Source organism: Thunnus maccoyii, chromosome 23 (assembly GCF_910596095.1).
Source record: "Thunnus maccoyii chromosome 23, fThuMac1.1, whole genome shotgun sequence".
Classification (NCBI taxonomy): Eukaryota; Metazoa; Chordata; class Actinopteri; order Scombriformes; family Scombridae; genus Thunnus; species Thunnus maccoyii.
This window is the reverse complement of record NC_056555.1, coordinates 13313031-13331792: the sequence shown is the minus strand read 5'-3', so window position 1 is coordinate 13331792 and position 18762 is coordinate 13313031. Positions and strand designations below refer to the sequence as shown.

At 39.7% G+C, this 18762-nt stretch overlaps 1 protein-coding gene and 1 non-coding gene across 5 annotated transcripts in view; both read left to right on the top strand.

Moving 5' to 3' along the window:
* Positions 1 to 18747, top strand: part of LOC121890551 (ELKS/Rab6-interacting/CAST family member 1-like) — a 139249-nt gene extending 120502 nt beyond the window's left edge. For all 4 annotated transcript variants that reach the window (XM_042402950.1, XM_042402949.1, XM_042402952.1 and 1 more), the window contains 2 exons: positions 731 to 916; positions 16489 to 18747. In XM_042402950.1, coding sequence (XP_042258884.1) covers positions 731 to 916; positions 16489 to 16626 — 324 coding nt within the window. In that variant the 3' untranslated portion in view covers positions 16627 to 18747. The remainder of the gene's footprint in view (positions 1 to 730; positions 917 to 16488) is intronic.
* On the top strand, positions 13976 to 14048 carry trnak-cuu. The gene has a single exon. It is a non-coding gene; the product is annotated as a tRNA-Lys (tRNA).
* Positions 18748 to 18762: the final 15 nt, after the last annotated feature.

Below are 18762 nucleotides of genomic sequence, written 5' to 3'. Positions count from 1 at the left end.
AAGAAATATGGTAGTGGAAAAATCTGATTACTGACCACTTTCAGTGGGGTTTTACAGTAATCAGATTAAACAACTCATGTAATTCTTTATCCAATTTACTCTTTAATCACTTAATTGTTTACAGTATTCAGATTTCTGGTTTTACCACATCATATCCTCTGTCATCTCTTCATTTCCCATCACTCTCACCTTCATCTCTTTCTTCATTCCACATGTTCATTTTCAATGTCTGTTATATTTTGTGGCATTTCGTGAAGTTCATACTTTCAGCTAAAGTGTCTACCGCGCGCCTGGCTTTGATAGAAAGACATGAGTCACATGTACAATGAAAGTTTAGAAACAGATGTTTAGCATTGAGACTGATTACTGGAATATCTGATGAAGCAACTGAGATACACCTGAGTTATTCTCTGTGTGCTCGTTATACCTTAAGAAGGTCTATGATGAAATGTTTGTATGTATGTGGACACATTTCTAGTGATAGATGATGATGATGATTAACAATCAGCTTGAAGTCTCTCTTAGTCTGCCACATTTTCTCTCTTGGTCTCTGATGAAACTTTGTGGTTTAGATCACGCATGCAACATCTGTTTTTGTGACTTGTTTTCCTGCAAAAATCAACAGTTATCATGAGCAGTATTGAGCTTTTTTTGGTTGTTATATTGTGTAATAAAATTTAATAAAATCCCTGTCTTCTCATTTTCCACTCTCCTTCCTTCCTTCCTTCAGATTCTCTCTCCTCTCCTGGATCTCAATCAGAATCGCAGTAAACTGAAGCTGTACATCAGTCACCTGACTTCACTGTGTCAGGAGCGAGACCCTATAATATTGCAGGACTTCGCCCCGCCCCCCGCCTATCACCGTTCTGACTCCGCCTCCTGGCAGACGCAGCTGCGCAGCATGACGCAGGAACAGGTGAGACCGTTTGTTTGTATTTGTGTTTGTACTTGTGTGAAAGATGAGGAGGAAAAAAACACGCAAGTGAAGACATTTGTCAGTCCTCAGTTACTGTGCGTGCATGTGTGTGTGTGCGCGTGTGTGTGTGTGTGAGAGAGCGTGAATGTGATCTATTTTGAAAAATGTGGAAAAAATGAGGGCATTTTGTCACTCCTCATTTATCAATCCCTAAAACTAGCCACTGAGTGTGTGTGTGTTTGTATGTGTATGTGACATGTTAGAGTTTGTGTGACTCCTCTTGCTGTGTGTGTGTGTGTGTAACTGTGTGGATGTGTGTGTGTGTAGGAGTATGGCCCACACTGGTTGGCCTGGCAGGTTTTTGGCGCTGCTTTTGACATTATTGAAAAGATTTACTTCAGCGGGTCACCTGGCGACAAGCACCTGGCTGCGGAACAAATAGTGTTTCAGACGTTTTATTTAACGGCGAGTAAACTCGGCTTCAAACATTTGGCAGCGTGAGGAGAGTTGGTTCATATACGGAGCCTGGAGGGGAGAGAAGAGTGTTATTTATTTTACTGTTGAAAAAGTTGTCATCTGAGAGAGGGAGGAGAGAAAAGAAAACGAGGATAGAGAAAGAAAAGGTGAGGCTTATAGAGAAAGTTGAGGAAAGATTGGCTAACCTGCTCACTTAGTTGTCGCCCCATTGTCATGGTAACCAGTTGTTTTTGTATATATTTGATATAAACAGTACATTATTAAATTTTAAAATTTCTTGGCTTCCCCTGTCTCTCTCTCTCTCTCTGTCTTTTTCTCCATATTGAAAACATATCAGGCAATACATGGTTGCTACATGTGGTATACATTGAAAAATGGTAACTCTAGACATGCACACACACACACACTCGCGCAGCTATGTGACAGAGTGTGTGGTTAGGTACAGCAGGACTAGTTTCCTACAGTCCTCATGAAAGCCCTATTGTATGTCTTAATGCTGGGAAATGTCTCTGTTTAGCATGAGTGCTTCAGATATGGCGCTGCGTGGTATGGTGTCACTTTAAATAAACTTTGAATATTCCGAATGAAGTTGTTATTTAATCACTGCGTACATTAAAGGCACAGAGAAATGATCCGGGTGACTTTCACGGACATACAATTACCATAGGTATTTTTCATCAGCGGCCTGTTTTCACCAAAAAGAAAATGCAGATGGTATTCTGCGGTCCGGCGGCCAGAGATCCACATTTTCAAAAGAAAAACATACTTTGAATTAAACCTGATTATGTGGGCTGCTGTGAAAGCTTATCTAACAAGACTGAATGCTTTTAGATAGCCAAGTAGTCTGCACTATTTCTATCCCACCAAACTTATATTTAAAAAACATTTGAAAATATTAAAAACATTTAAACCAAACTGAGCTCACGGCCACATCCAAGCCAAATTTCTAACTGAGGACAGGGGGGTGGGGGTCTTAAAAGACCATACTAACCAATTTACCACAAATCACATACACTTTACATTACTGTTAACCATTTTAAGGTATGCAAAAATTGTTTGGTGCTGTTTTCCGCACGCTACAGTGTTAAAATACATTTTTAGACACTTTCCTGCATGATATAAAGCACTTGTTTGGTGCAGACTGATTCTGAGAAGCCTGCACTGCAATACAAGCAACACATCACAACCTTATGTTACATGAGCCAATACGTTAACTGTGACAGACCATCTATCCTATCAAGTAAGTTGTAAGGTTCTGCAACTTGCATGGAAGTGAATGAAACTAATGAAGGCATGGAAAGTAGGAAATTCAAATTCACAAATCTGTATGACTTTGAATTTGCAAACAAAAGTATACACAGCTAGTGGTAAACTAATTAAAAAAAAAAACGCTGGATATTTCCATTTTTTTCAAGTTTATTAGGCTCCAGAGATAAAAACAAGATTCAGTAATTGTTTGAGGATTTACATAAATACTTTTTTTTTTTTAAGTTTCTCTCTAAAATTAAAGCCAAACAGTTTTATTTAAAAGAATGCTAATTCAACTGTTTGGTCAAAATTGGATGGAAAAAACACAGTTTATTACAATATGTGCAGAGCAATAAGGACACTTTTTCATTCTGAGGTTTGGCCTTCAGTTAAAACTCTCTCTTTCTCTCCTCTCATTCTTTTATCTTTTTGTCACTCTCTCTTCTATTTCTGCCATCACTCTCTCCACTTCTTCTTCTCTCCTTTGTTTTTTCTTTCTCCTAAGTTGACCTTCCCGTCTTTCAGAGGTCCCCCTTTACCATTACCTCGCTCCATGTCAGTGTACATATGAGAGCTAGTTTAGCTATTTATTTTTACTCTGTTTTTGGTGAAATGTTTCCCGTAACAACATCACAATTTGAATCTCTCTGCCTCTCCCTCCTTCTCTCTGTCCAAACCCACCCATACCCACGCAATGCCACTTGGCGCCATGTGTCTGCTTTAGACCCCGACCCTGCCTACACACAATCACAGACTCACACTGCCAGGCTTTCATTCAGGCCCGTGTTTCTCGTTTTCCTTCATCATGTGTCAGCATCACCCTGGCTGACCCTCTTAATGCACACACACGCTCTCACACCGACTCCCTCCAGACCACCATGTTCCAGTGTGCCAGCCTCTCTTCTCTGTCTTGTGGTGAGTGTGTGTGTGTTTTACAAGCCTCTCCCTGGCTCTGTTAAAATGCCTGGCACTCTGTAAAGCCATTAGGATCATACTAAAATAGCATGTAAAGCACACACGGACAGACACACAAACACACATGGAAACCTGCATATCCCGCACTCGCATTTTCACAAATGCGCAGCCGTCTTGAATGACCACTGGAGGCTCATGTACCTGACAGCGTGCTTCTGTAACGTGTCACCAACTCAAAACTTTTTCACTAACACAGCATTTGATGTAATTCTCCTTTCTGCTAAAAGAAGGTTTATCGACTGGTTGCCTCCCACTACAGAAGACTCATTGCATTACTGTTAAGACCGAGAAATCTTAGGGAGGTTCGACAGTGAGTTCAGGCACCGCTGAGTGAAATCCCTGCTGCCAAACTGATCGTACAACTGTAGGGAGGTTTGACAGTACTGACAGTTGTGAAAACTGAAAAGTAAATTTCACCATTCCAAAAAAAAAAAGACCTCCAAAGATGTTTTTTAAGGATGAGATGTAACTTAACTTGACACATTCAATACACATCCAATGCAACAAAAAAAAAAAAGAGGAGTATATGTCTATAAAAGTATCATTTTTTGAAATTGAAAATAAAACACAGGAGTTTTCTCGACATGTTTTGGGTTGTTACTCAGCAGCAGATGTAACAGAACAAAAGATTTGCTTCACGATGCGACACAATACGACGAAACAAACAAAAAACAAAAAGCCGAGCGTCGTGGCAAAAATAGAAGCTATCATCTCTGCACAAGAACCACAGCGCCTGCATCAGCCAGCAGCTTTTGAACCAAACACACGTTGAATTGTTTTAATCCATCATGTTTACTGAATCTCCAGTCTGGTATTGAGTGATACAACAATGCAACATATTGTTACAGACATGAATTAGTTTTTCATGTTTGTACCACTTACATGTGATGATTTGAGTCCAGATGCAACCTTGGACCCTTATCGCATGTCATCTTCCTCCATCCAACCCGATGTTTTGAACTTCTTTGCTATCCAATAAAGACAATTAACATGAAAAAAATAAGAGTTTAGTAATACTTAACCCTCTGAAATGTGAATTCCCAATTAAACGTTTACATTTATTTTGCCACTAAAGCTTTAAGTGGAGAAAAGAGACTTGTTGACCCACAATAGCAAAGCAGCAACCACTGCAACAACAGATGTTTTTCCCTTTTTAACTAAAATTATAACAGCCTTAAAGGTGAATCTTCTACCTTCATTATGTATGAAAACTCAGTACACAGCCAATAAAGGACCTTTTGAAGCTTTTACTGGAAGCAATTGTGAAACGTGTTGGATAAAATATGAGTGAGAGTGATTACAAATCAACAAGAGTTAAAGTTATTGTAGAAATGAATTAGCACAGTAGCAAGTCTGGCTGTCAAATTGGCACAAATGACACAAGTCGTTCTGTTTTCTGTCTAAACTCACCTTTATAGTAGTATCAAAACTCACTTCATTTTGTCTCCATGAGCAGCCACTGCTGCTGAACCAACTGCTGACTGTGTTGATAAACAAACCAAATCAGCAGGTTAAGCTGCCGTAACTAACTTCCAGATGTTTTTCAGAACACCAGCATGCACCTGCCCTTTTCACCTCACGCAAGTATCTTTGCCTCATGTCGTCTCTCCCTCGTCGAATTTGAAAAAGCTCTGCTCTAGACTAATGTTAAATTCAGTCAGTCCTTACATGTGGTGTCTGTGACCGAAACTAAATCGCCAGCGCAGCACCAAGCCCGGTGGTGAGCTGTTAGTCTTGAAAGGACGGATTTGCTGAAGATGTTTATTCGGTCGTCTGTTCCTGTGTGTTTGTTTCCATGTCTGTCTTTAACCTCAGCTGAACTACAAAAGTAACGCAGTTTCCAATAGTGAGGTTTTACTAAAAGAGCCGTTTTCTGTGCCATAGTCATAATAATAACCATTATGGCTCAATGATGTCTCTAATGACCACTGAAGAGAACTGGCATCGTAATACACACACACATACACACACATACACACACATACACACACACACACACACAGGAAGTCTCTCTCTCTGGCCCGAAGTGTGAAGGTATAAGAACTGGTTGACTGTGTGTATGTGCATATTTGCGAGTGTGTGTGTGTGTGTGTGTGAACGTTCCATTATGTGGAAAAGCTATCAAGACAAAGTTTACACACTGTGTGTTTGCATGCGTGAAAGTACAAGAGAGTGCGTGTGTGTGTGTGTGTGTGTGTCCGTGGCCCGTTTTAGTCTATACGTGCGCACATTCGCGTGTGTTTCATGTTGTAAAAAATGTATTAAGTGTTACTGGCTGAGTCGGACGTTATATTGCTGCTCTTATGAATCCAGTATGAATTGTCAGCCCATGACTCTCTATCTGCTAAAACAAAAACGGCTCCTAGTGAGTGATTGCGAGTGTTTCTGAGCCAACTCAAACTGGAGAAACCTCAGTGAGAACTGAGTCCACATATTTACAACTCTACAAGTCAATGTAATGAAGGAAAATACCACACAATTACAGACTTAAAATCTCATTGTTACAGTATGATCCCCAAATAGAAGGTTTCACAAGGATAAAGATGAGAATACTTACTTTCTTTTTGGCTTACATGCATTTTAAAAATTATGCAACACAGGTTTCCAAGGCCGGGTGCCTGTTGAGTCAAGAACCATCCCTGAGGACTTCACAATTGGATCAATAAATCCTCGCTGTAATAGAGATCGTTTCATTTTGCGAATAAGAAAAACTCTAATCTGAGTGTGTGGCTATCAGTCTTTATAAATGCAAGTTGTCATTTTTTAAATGTTAAATCTTTAAATGAGTTAAATATGTGATGTGATGTCGGTGTTATCTCTGCAAAAAAAAAGAAAACACAACATGTAAAAAATACAACAGTTGAGGTTTCAAATAGTTGCAATCATTATTTTTTCAGCTGTACAACCTTATGGCCTGTGGCAAAGTGATGCCCTCTTCACAGACTGGCAGACGACATGGGAACTTTGTGCGAGGACCCCTCACGGTGTCCGGGTCACTGATTGGGTGTTTTTTGATTGACAGGAGATACAAAAACAGGATGGGGCGGAGCTGGAATTTAAACATCACAGCTGATAATGTGTAGTGGAACTTCTGTATTGTACAATCGCACTGATTGTGTGGGTGTGTGTCTGTGGATGTGGAATATAAACACCCCTGGTGATAAAAAAAAAAAAGGATAATTATTGTTATTTTGATCGTCTGTGTATGTAGGTGTGTGTGAGAGAGAGTTTCCTAATGATAAACATCCTGGAATTACTGCTTTAAGGACAGTTTACGACGACTGTTGTGCTGTTTTAATTTCTTATGGTGAGAGAAGAGTTAACATCGAAGCTGCAAGCTGTCATACAGTAGATGGACGAAAATCAAACTTGTGTAAATACTAAATTGAGTTATTGAATTGTATGACCACAATATTAAATAAAGGAACAGAAACATAATGGAAGCATAAGAGAGTCAGCGAGGAAGATGTTGATGATTTAAAGCTGATGGAAATTATATTGAGAGTCTTGTTTTTAGAAGGCAAAAAAGCACATGCTTAAAGTTTTTACCCACATTTGTATCTTTCCCTAGAGCTTTAGACTTGAGTCAGACTTAATTCACAAAAAATGAGAACTTGAAACCTGACTTGAGACATGAAAGCAAAAACATTCACGTCTCAAGTTCCGACCTGGTAAAATCCTGTGACAAAAGACAACAAACAAGACAGCGCCGAGCAGGCCTCACATGGCCACACAGCTTGAATATTTGATTATTAGGCCAACGCATCGAAAGCTGTTGGTCTCTTCTAGATTAAAAAAAAACAATTAAAATGCATCATTTTCATGGTCAGCATTCGGGTGAGAGACTTGCAGTGTACTTACAAAGACGTGATTTGATTTAAAAACGTCTCCGTTTACCTTGACATACTGTATTGAAAAGGAAAAAGTCGTTTGTGTCTGTGTTCAAATGAAAATGTGAGACTGACGTGAAGTCGAGAGAGGATGGAAGAGAGGAGGAGAGGAGGAGGAGTAGAGGGGTTTGGGGGTTGTGTAGGGCAGAGAGTCAGACCCATCCATTTGTGCTGCATTGTGGTCTGGGGTCTCTCTAGACTTTCATTAGGCAGCTCTGCTTCCTGCTCCGAGGATGATTGTTTTCTCTCTAAATACGATGCAGAGGTCCTCGACGACACACACACACACACACACACACACACACAAACAAGCTCCCAACTACAGACAAAAGGAGAGACAGTCAGACGGACCCACACACACATGTCTGACCCTCAGTACCCATTTCACACACACACACACACACACACACTGGCCGTCGTTGGCCATTACAGACTAACTGCTGGTTTTTATGCAGATTTATTGAATCCAGGCTTAATGGCTTTACCAGTCGGCTGCTTTTTACATGCATTTGTCTTTTTTCTGTCCTTGACTTTCTTTCTTTCTTGATCTTTCCCCCCGTCTCCTTTTATCACCCCCCGCCCCCTCCCCCTTCTTGATTTCTGCCCACTTTTTTTCTTTCTTACCTTCTCTCTTTCTTTTTTTTCCCGGCTCCATCTCAGTTATTGTCACTGTCTGTTTGTTTGTCTGTAGGGATTTCACTCAGCGCTGCCCGTGTTTGTTTCCCCATTTCTTTCTCTCTCTCTCTCTCTCTGGCTGCTTCAATTCCCACTTCAATCTCTGCCATCCTCTTTCTTTCGGTCTCTCCTTCCTCTGTCGTCTGTAATGAGACGATGAGTAGGTGACAGGTGAAGGACAAACACTTTAATGCTCACAAACGCAGAGGAACAAGCTCTCCGCTTGCATACTTTCCTGGTCCCTGTGTGAACCCGTTAACTCTTAGTCCACAATGGCAGTCGTTGTCCGGCCTCACACACGTCTCTGGCTGACGTTTCCTTCGACAGATTCCAGTTCCTTTTCCTGACACTCAGCCAGCCTGGATGAATTTATTATAAGACAGCTATAAAATCATTGTGACTTTTACAACACAGGACAAATCCAATGAAAGAGAATTATGTTAACAGAAAAAAATTCAATAGGTTTCGCTCGCTGAAAAGAGAGCTGGTTCTGATAACTCTGAATTTAATTTGAAGATTGCTGAGACTGTGGCTGCCATAACAGTAATTAACGACATGTTGTATAGTTACTATATCATGCAAGAAAACAATTTGCTACAACGTCTGCCTTTTTTTATTTAAAAACGATGACGGTATATGAGCAGGTGGCAGGTGGGAGACCAATGTGTGGGTACGCCATAAATGAGCAGATCTCAAATTTAGGGTTAATATTTAGGATCATGGGATGATTTATAGGATAGGAAAACAAATTCAACCATTTACATTGTACTTTTTCCATTTTTCCTGATGTTTTTGGTCAGATGAGACAATATGAAAAGGAACAAAATCAGTTGAACAGTTGTTTTTTTGTTAAAAACAGTCCATAAAAGACAAGTGAAGTCCATATCAAACTCCAACTTGTCTTTCACTCAGTTATGCTCACAGATTTGATTTTTGTCCACAGATTTTGCAGCTTGGTTTAGATTAAAGTAAACCTCTGTTGTGATAAATTGTGTAGCTTCAAGAAAGTGTTTCAGACCCTTTCTAGCCATGGTTTAGTATAAGCTAAATGCTTGATGAAAGAAATGTTTTTAGAGGCATTTCAGGCTTCATTTTACATGATGAAAGATTGTATTTCCTTTGTTTTATAATCTAAATAAGTATTCCAAACATGAAAATCTCTTCTACAGCCTCAATGCTGTAAAATTGCTTCCATCTCTTCAGATTGTCCCATCGGGAGGTTACGCCTATACACAGTCAATGCCGGAGTCTGTTTTTGCTGCTTATTCCTGCAGCCATTAGTGCTGTAAGTCCAGCCTTGTATATAGTTGCTCCTGGAGGGCCACTTTAAGCTGTTTAATCCATGTTTCACTATATACACATACATACTGTACACAAGCCCACTTCTCTCTCTCTCTGTAGCTTCACTTGTATTAGTCTTTGCTTGTCCAGACAATTACTCCGAGGCAGAAAACAGAGAGAGCTCCTTGTGAGTGTGTGTGTGTGTTCGGTCCTGACTAACTGCACCCAGAAGCTCAGCCTGTAAATATGAATATGGTCATATAGTCAATTTGCCTGATTAAATAACGTATTAAAATAAAATTACCAAGTTATGTTGAATTGCCCACAACACACACTTCTCTTGTATTTTTATTCAGCTGTTATTGCCAAACGAGCGCAGTATTTTCAGTCCTGCAGGAGCAATTTTAGTTACAAGTCCTCGAGATCTATTCCCAATGCAGCTCGTTAGCCGGTGTCGTTAGCCGCACTGCCCGGACTACAACATTGCTGGACTAAGACAGAGCACACACACATACTCATTCACACATGTATGGTTGCATGGCTTCTGACTCAGGCTCTTTTGGGCTTGGTGCGGTACAGGAAGCCAACTTATAAAGCCGTCTACAAACAGTGTAAGCCTGTTAGAACCTAATGGATTAAATTTAGAGACAGGCAGAGTGACAGGGATTATAATATTCCATACAGGCCCATTATAACTCATCCCTTTGCTCTTACTCATAATGGTGTTTCTACCAGCGCTTAGTGTTGCTGTTGAGGTGTCTGGTGCCTTCTTTAAATCTCTTGTTGATTGTATCTTTACTTCCTGCATCTTGGTATGCCATTGCCGAGGAATATTAGGTCAAACTTTGCCCTCCAGTCGTTCTCGCTATCCTGACCATCACCCACTCCCTCCTAAAACAAAGTCTGTCATGAAGTTGGAGGGTTTTTTTTTTTTTTTAATGGTTGACTTTTTCACCTCAGTTTGTATTTTTTTTAACGTTGTACATTTCTTTCCTGGCAAAGTTGCTCTTTCACCTGCACTCCTTACTTTTACTGCTTGCAGGCTAACGTTTAGGCAATGCAACTATTAGAAAACAGTATGGATTTATCGAAAAAGCTACGAGTAATTTTAATTTTAAATATTTTCAAAATGTCGGAAAGTATGGGAATCCATCGTTTAAATTCAGGATTTATGACCTCTCACATGGTTGCATCATCCACATCCTAAACTTAAAAGTTCTTCCTTTGTCCATGACCAAAATTTTCACTACATTTAATTGAAATTTGTTTTCTTTTTAAATATTGTTGCTAACTAACAGACTGACAAACTGAACAGCTGCTTTGCATTTTCATAATCCGAGTATTCAAGCCCACTTTTCCATTTATGATCGAACTTTCTGTACAACTTTTCTGCTGTTTTTGGCGTTCAGAGTTTTATAATATAATGACACATCAGGTTTTAAAATGCTCTATAATGAGTAATTTTTCTCAAAATAACTTTTGTTGTTACCAAGTAAAACAGAAATGGACTGTAGGAGTAACTAAATTATTTCTGTAATTTCTGTTAAATTGATTTGTGGAAGTGGGTCAGCCAGTGTGTGCAGCCCTGATCTATGGAGACGCAGGACTGGACTCTAATGGTTCATAGAACATAATTTCCCCTAAGTCAGTCAAAGCAAGGTGAAGTTGTTGAACTGTTTAAAATTCACTGCCCTGAAGTGTGCAGACACAGTTTTCTGATAAAAACAGCCCTCTGGCTTCAGAATAATCTATAAATGAAAATCTCTAGTTGAGCAACTTTGTAAGATGTGTGTGTGTGTGTGTGTGTGTGTGTGTGTGTGTGTGTGTGTGCAGCAGGCGGTTGACCTGCTCAAGGATGGGCTAATGCACTCCGGTTAGATAATATATTTGTGCTCTCTCTCGCTTTCTCTGCCTCCACCTCTATCCGTCTGTTTGTTGCTCTCTCTCTCTCTTAATCTCTCAGTCTCCCTCTCTGCTGAGTTATGGTTTCTTTAGAAAACATTAGCATTCCAATGTAAAGAGGTTCAAACTCTGCAATGTGTGTCAAGGGGTCGGCGTACAGACACACACACACACACACACACGCCTCTTATCCTCATGCTCATTCCCATGCTGATAACCTGTGTGTGTGCATATACATGCTTGTTCACAAATGCAATGTTTTGTGTGTGTGTGTGTGTGTGTGTGTGTGTGTGTGTGTGTGTGTGTGTGTGTGTGTGTGTGTGTGTGTGTGTGTGTGTGTGTGTGTGTCTCCAGGCCCCCGATAAGGCAGATAATAATCCATCACGATAATGGAGCTTTAATGGCTGCAGTAAAAATCATCTTCAACAAACCCTCTCTCTCTCTCTCTCTCTCTCTCTCACACACACACACACATTTCTGCTTCCCACAATCCCCTCTGCCTCTCACTAAATCAGAACTTGAGCTTGCAACATACACTTTAGACTCATGCTGCGCACTCAACACACACCTGTCATGTCAAACACCCAAACCACTGTATCACACACACACACACACACACACACACACACACACACACACTAATGTTATAAACACACATAAACACAGTCAAAAACGTACTGTACACTCTTGCAGGAGCCATGAATCTGACGGCACTAACTCTCTGCCCACATGCATTATTTCATGTGCATTTCTCTCTGACCACACACTGTGATTGCATGAGACATGATCCATGGGAGCTTATAACCACAATATAAACTTGTACCTCATAACTGGAATCTGTATCAAGCAAGCTTGTTTATATTTAATTTATTCTGGCTATAAATAAGCTTTTGGTTTGGAGAAAGGAAGTTTATTGCTTAGCAACATGGAGACCAGAAGACCAAATTATAATCTCTTTCAAAACAATCTGGGTCTTATTTTTCCCAATTTTTGACAATCATTCCTATTACTAAGGAGAACATTTTACTCACCAGGTAAATTGTAGTGACTCAACTAGACACAGCTGTAAGGGGACAGTATTCTTGAAACAAAGCAGTTCATATAACGTGTTGTCTGATCACATTTTAAGAGTTTTTACCTGGTACGCAAGTTACATTGCAAATATTAATCCAAATAAAAGCCTTCATTTCTTAGTGATTTACCTGATCAACACTATACCAATCACAGAGGAGGAGATGCACAGTATATAAGCAGCATCAGTAGCACCGCTTATTAAATCTTGATTTTTAAATGTTACTTAAAGTGTCTTTTTCCCCGTTATAGGTCAAGGCTGTGTGAGTCAGAGAGCAGCCGACACATACTAAACCTTTTATCTCTCTTCAACTGTCTCACCATCTTATCTTTACTGCTGTGTTTTTCTGGGGGATTGCAACTAAAATGCAAAGCCATTAAGTTGAATCACCCGCAAACACAAATAAACTAACATTTGGGAAATATGTTGATATGCTTCACAAGAAATGATGGCTTTGTCAGTCTTTCACGCACACACACACACAGATCTGTGTGGATATTTGCAACAAGTCCTTTAAATTAAATGACCAAATAGCTTGTTTGACCATGCACTCCACAACTTGGCGCCTCTATCAGCGGTTATCGGCAGGATAACATTTGTCTGTACTTTCCAAAACGGTTACAAATCACTGTTAAAAAATAATGATGTTTTATGGTTTGACAACACTGTGGTTATGGACTGGTTAGGTTTAGGCACAAAAACCACTTGGTTGGGATTAGGGAAAGAAAAATATTTCTATTTCCTTAAAGCTAGGCAACCTTCATCATCATGGCAACAGTAAACACCACGACAATCGTAGTTACAGTTTTTAAGAAACTGTCCCGACTCGCAGTTGGATATGTGACACTCGCGGTTGGAAGAGGGAAGCCCACCCGCCTCCTCCAAATATGGAAATTTGTCACCTTATATAGACGTCATCTGAACTGCGCAACTTCCCCGGATCATAATTACCACGGTTTCTAGATGTCATCTGTCACTCAAACGTAACATTTGTTTTTTGCGACTGATATTACGACTTACAGTGTCGTTTTTTCTGGGAAGAAAAGACTATTCTAGGATATTTGGGCGTTTTAGATGGTGGCTATAAAATGACAAAATGACAATGATAAAAGTTTGACTACGTGCTCAGCGGTCATCACTCTGCTCTAAATGTTCTTTGTCTTGTCTGTCATGACGTTCCTGGTAAATGGTAGTGGTTCCTCAAACCTCTGAAGATGTCATCATGCAGTTTTTTTTTTTTTCTCATAAACGAAATTACGAAATCACTGATTCATAAATCTTAATAACTTGGTAGAACACAACATATTTCCTATTTGTATTACTATGAATGAGTGAGTGTCATTAAATGTGAATGATAACGAATCAGGAAATGGTATATTTTCTAGATTACTGTTAGATTACATGAGGAGATGTTAAACTGGCTCTCTAGTTTAATCCTTCATGCAGTCTTCGAAACATATAAATGATCTAAAAGTCTGGCTGATTGTGTACATTTACGACCATACCTTTTTTTTGAGTGTACAGCTTTGAGTTGCACAAGCCCGGCTAGCTCAGTCGGTAGAGCATGAGACTCTTAATCTCAGGGTCGTGGGTTCGAGCCCCACGTTGGGCGCTGGTGTTTTTGTTAGGGGGGGATTAAGGACAAGGGTAGAGGTCAGAATACTAAAGCATCTTTGAGATCTAAGAGTGTTTGTTTGCAGCTGAAACTGGTCTCTGATAAAGATGTAGTCCTCTTGATTCTTTGAGATCATGCACAATCCTATCAGTATCCTAAATCTGCTGCTAGACTAACATCACTAGCACACAAACGCAGCAAAGACAACATTTGGAGACCGAACTGGGAGCAACAGCGTTAAAATGAGATGTGATGAGAAAACAGAGAGGTAGAAAGATGCATGAAGAATGATGGAAACAGAGAAAGTTAGAAAGAGAGACAGTGTGTGTGTGTGTGTGTGTGTGTGTGTGTGTGTGTGTGTGTGTGTGTGTGTGTGTGTGTGTGTGTGTGTGTGTGTGAGAGAGAGAGAGTAGCGGGGGGTGGTTCCCTGCTGTCTGATGCTAATGGGGCTTGTAGAGCGGGCCAAATCATGCCAAGCTATGCACACACAAACGCACACATTCACAGGGAGGGGTGAGCAGTCGAGCCTCATTGCTTCCCTTCACCTCCTCATCCACTCAGTAACTCTCTCTATCCCTTCCTTTCTCCCCCTTTTCCATTCATTTTCCTGTCTTCACCTTCATCTATATTCTGTCCTCAGCCGTCTTTGTCAGCAACTCTCGCTCTTTCCTTCAAAAATAGTATTTAAGCGCAGTCGTAAGGGGCGTCCAGACAATAATATACAGGTAGATGCTCGTAAACATAGTAAACGTTGGTAAATTAAGTTGGATAGTTGTCCTTTGAAAAATAAAAATATTAGGATTATTATTTACATACTGAATAACTGCTGTAGTCCATAAAGTTTAGGGACTTCATCTGAGAAACAGATTCTTTAAAAAGGTTGAGGCTGAGATATTTTATTAATGACTATTAATTTCTACTACTGTATGGGTCAAGCTCCATTAAAGTCATTAATCAACGAATCATTTGGTCTTAAAAATGTGAAAAACGTCAATCAAGCCCATGATGCAACTTAAAATGTCTTGATAAAACACTCTAAAGCCCAAACATATTCAGTTTACTATCACAGAAGACTAAAGAAACCAGAAAATATTCACATTTAAGAAGCTGGAATCAGAGAATGTTAGCAGTTTTTCTTAAAAAGTGACTCAAAACGATGAATCGATGATCAAAATAATTGGTGATTAATTATATATCGACTAATCATTGTGGCTCGGGTGCCCATTTAGTATTGAAGTCTTTCTGAAATTTGTAGCCTCCAAACTATAACTATAGAAACTATATTTACATGTTATTTTTCAGGGGATTTTCATTAATCGTTAACAGTATTATTGCTTATAGCAGCTTTACATATGAATAAAGCCTCTGTGATGTAAAACGCCGCCGAGGTTCGCTGGCTAAGAGATGAGAGCAGCGAAAGAGGTTAACTGGGAAATGTTTGCCAATATCTGACCCGGGCCTCACACACACATGTACATATGAACACACACACACACACACACACCAGCTAATGTGGGCTTGTGTTACATGGCTGTTTGAGTGGTGCTCTTATTGATACAGATGTATTGGTCATTAAGTCAGTTAGGTTTGACGTCTCAGCCCGACTGCAGCCAAAGAAAATAACATCAGCACTCTCTCAGAGAAATGTTCCACTCTCTATGGGCAGAAAGAACTACATTGTGGTGTTTTCAGATTGCAGTCTGATATGTGTGTCTATGTGTGTGTATGTGTGTGTGTGTGTGTGTGTGTGTGTGTGTGTGTGTGTGTGTGTGTGTGTGTGTGTGTGTGTGCGTGTGTCACCTTAAACATGCTCCTTCATCTTCCATGTGGCTGGGAGAAAAGAGGAGTGTGAGCCTACGCTTGTGTGCTTTACTGATATCAGATTTAAATCTCTTTTATCGCTCTTCTCCTCTCATCATCTTCTTTTTTCCCCAACTTAAAGGAATAGTCCCACATTTTTTTTTTTTTTTTTTTTAGGGAAATACACTTGTTTGCTTTCATGCCAAGAGTTAGATGAAAAGACTGATACCACTTTCATATCTGTCTGTCTGAATATGAAGCTGGAACCGGGAGACGTTAGCTTAGCTTAGCATAGAGACTGGAAACAGGGGGAAACAGCTAGCCTGGCTCTGTTGAGGCAAGAAAATCTGCCTACCAGTGCCTGCAAAGCAGATGTAACGTAACATCTTGTTTGATTAATTTGTACAAAAATGGAATGACATGACAGGAGGTTATGTGCTGGACTATTTCTCAGCCAGGTAACTTCACGGCTTCATATTTAACGGACAGATATGAGAGTAGTATCAATCTTCTCATCTAACTCTCATCAAGAAAGCAAATCTGATGTCTTTAAATTCCATTTTACCATGTTGGTTGTATAACAATATGTTGGTTTACAAAATGGTAAAAATCCCTCTCTTCTTTCTCTCTCTCTCAGTTGGAGGCGGAGTTAGCGCTGTGTGAGAGGGAGGGGGCGGAGCTACAGGAGTACGCCAATCAGGTCCTGCAGCAGATCGCCGACCGATGCCCCGACATTTTGGAACAGGTCGTCAACGCCCTGGAGGACAGCTGCTGACGCTCGCACACACACACACAAGCAAACACACCCACATAAATAAGCTTACGTATATATGATTCACAAGCACACAAAGTCAGAAAAAAAAAAAGCATGCAGACTCGCAAAACATTTAACACGCAGCATCATCAGAAGCCTCCAGTCCGCTGCCGAAATCTCCTGATACGCAAATAAGATCACAGCGTCAGATATGAAGATGAAGAAGATTTCTTTTTTCCCTTCTGTTACCTGCTCTTCTCTCATTTTCAAATAAGCAAAAGGAGAATTTCCCTTCGAGGATCGACAAAAAAAATCGAGTTGTTATTAAAAAAAAACATTCTTTCACAGTGTCTTTAGTCGCCATAATTTGAATGAACGGCACCAGCTGACGGCACTGCTGTTCAGTTTTGAGTTCAAAGTGCTTTGTTGGCATGCAAGTTCATTGGAAATAGTTGATGTTTTTGAGACTTTTAATACTTATTTTCCTAACTATTCCAAAACAGAAGAAGCCTTCACTGCACTCACCATCTGTGACACTTCAGAGCGGCCATCTTGTGTCCTTCTAGGCAATCAGCAGTTGGACTTGTAACTTGATGTATTTTATTGGGGGAAAAAATATTTTCGAACTGTATAAAAGTGAGTTGCCAGGTTGTTTCTGATGCCAGATTTACACGCTGTTGCCACATTATTGGATTGGTTCAGATACAATGTGTGTTTATTTCAGCTGCCTTTGGTTCTTTACATCATTTGCTGCTATCTTTTTAACTCTTACTTTCTTTTTTTTCCCCCCCATTTCTTGTGTTTCTTTTATTTCAGGCATCTGAGGTATGAAACGTCCCAAACTTGCAGATTCTATCAGCAGTAATCTCCAGATAGTTGTGTAAATTGTAAAGAGAGAAGTCTAATAAACAGAAACACTTTTTTTTTTTTTTTTGTCTTGGGAATGTGACACTTTCATCTAATGTTTTCCCATTGCTGTTGAAATGCACAGACGGTAAATCTCGCAATACTCCCTTTATTAAAATATACCAGTGTAGATGTCTTGTGTTTCTTTTTAACCTGAGAAAAAAACGTTCAGTTACGGTGTCCATGCTGAAATTACAAAATCCCTTTTGTGACAATCCCTTTAAAATTAACAAAGGACAAATCTGAACTTGCTCATTTCCCCTCATTGAAACATCTGTTGTTTTTGTTTTCTTTCTTTTTTGGGAGGGAGGGGATATTAAAAAAAAATTATATATTTTTTTGCTTTTGGTAATATATATATATATAAAACACTAGTCTGGTTTAATTGAAAATATTGTCATCCATTGTTTAGTATATTACATAATGTGTCCAAATCTTTTTTTTTTGTGATGCAAGTAACCACAGATTTGTTCCACAAGCGGGAGACTGTTATTGGGAACGTATATATTGCACCTACATGAGGCTCTGTGTCCACCAGGAGCATTTTCCTCCAAATCAGTTTCTTGTTCTTGTTGTTTACAGTGGAAATGACACTCTGATGCATGTTTCCCACAGCACTGACAGCCTTAGCATGATTTAAAACGCTTAGAGCACGGAGTGCTTAGAGGTTCAAATTGTTTCAACTTAAAGCAAAAGCTACTCTAACAAGTTTTTATAGTCACAGTAAGTGCTGAAACCATGAGTGAAGCTGCCCACGTGCAACTGTTTAGCTCTGCTTCCTAAAAAAGAAATAAGTGGACACAGAGCCTGAAGACAGGGATTTACGCTGAACACTCAAATCTGATTTTACACCCAGATCTGACCTTTAAGAGGGAAAAAAAAGAGTTTTCCAGCCTCTAAGCACTGTCTTATAACAGCTCCGAGCCCCATGGGTGTAAAGGAGGAGTTTCATTCCACAACATCAATTTTAGGAGAAGGAATCGTCACCTGACGTTCAGTGCAGGCTGTTTGAATGTTACCAAGGTTTCAGGGTTTGTGTAACATTGTATAAATAGTAGGAATCTCACTTTGGAATGAAACTCCGTCAGATATGAGCAAGTGTAAATCCAGTATCTTGTTGTCTGTTTTATAATGTTTTGTCATTGAACGGTGATGACAGGGACTCACCTTGACTTTGCTGTGGATTGAAAATCGGAATGAAAGAATGGAATAAAATAAAATATGGATTTATCTTTACCTCGTTATGGAAGA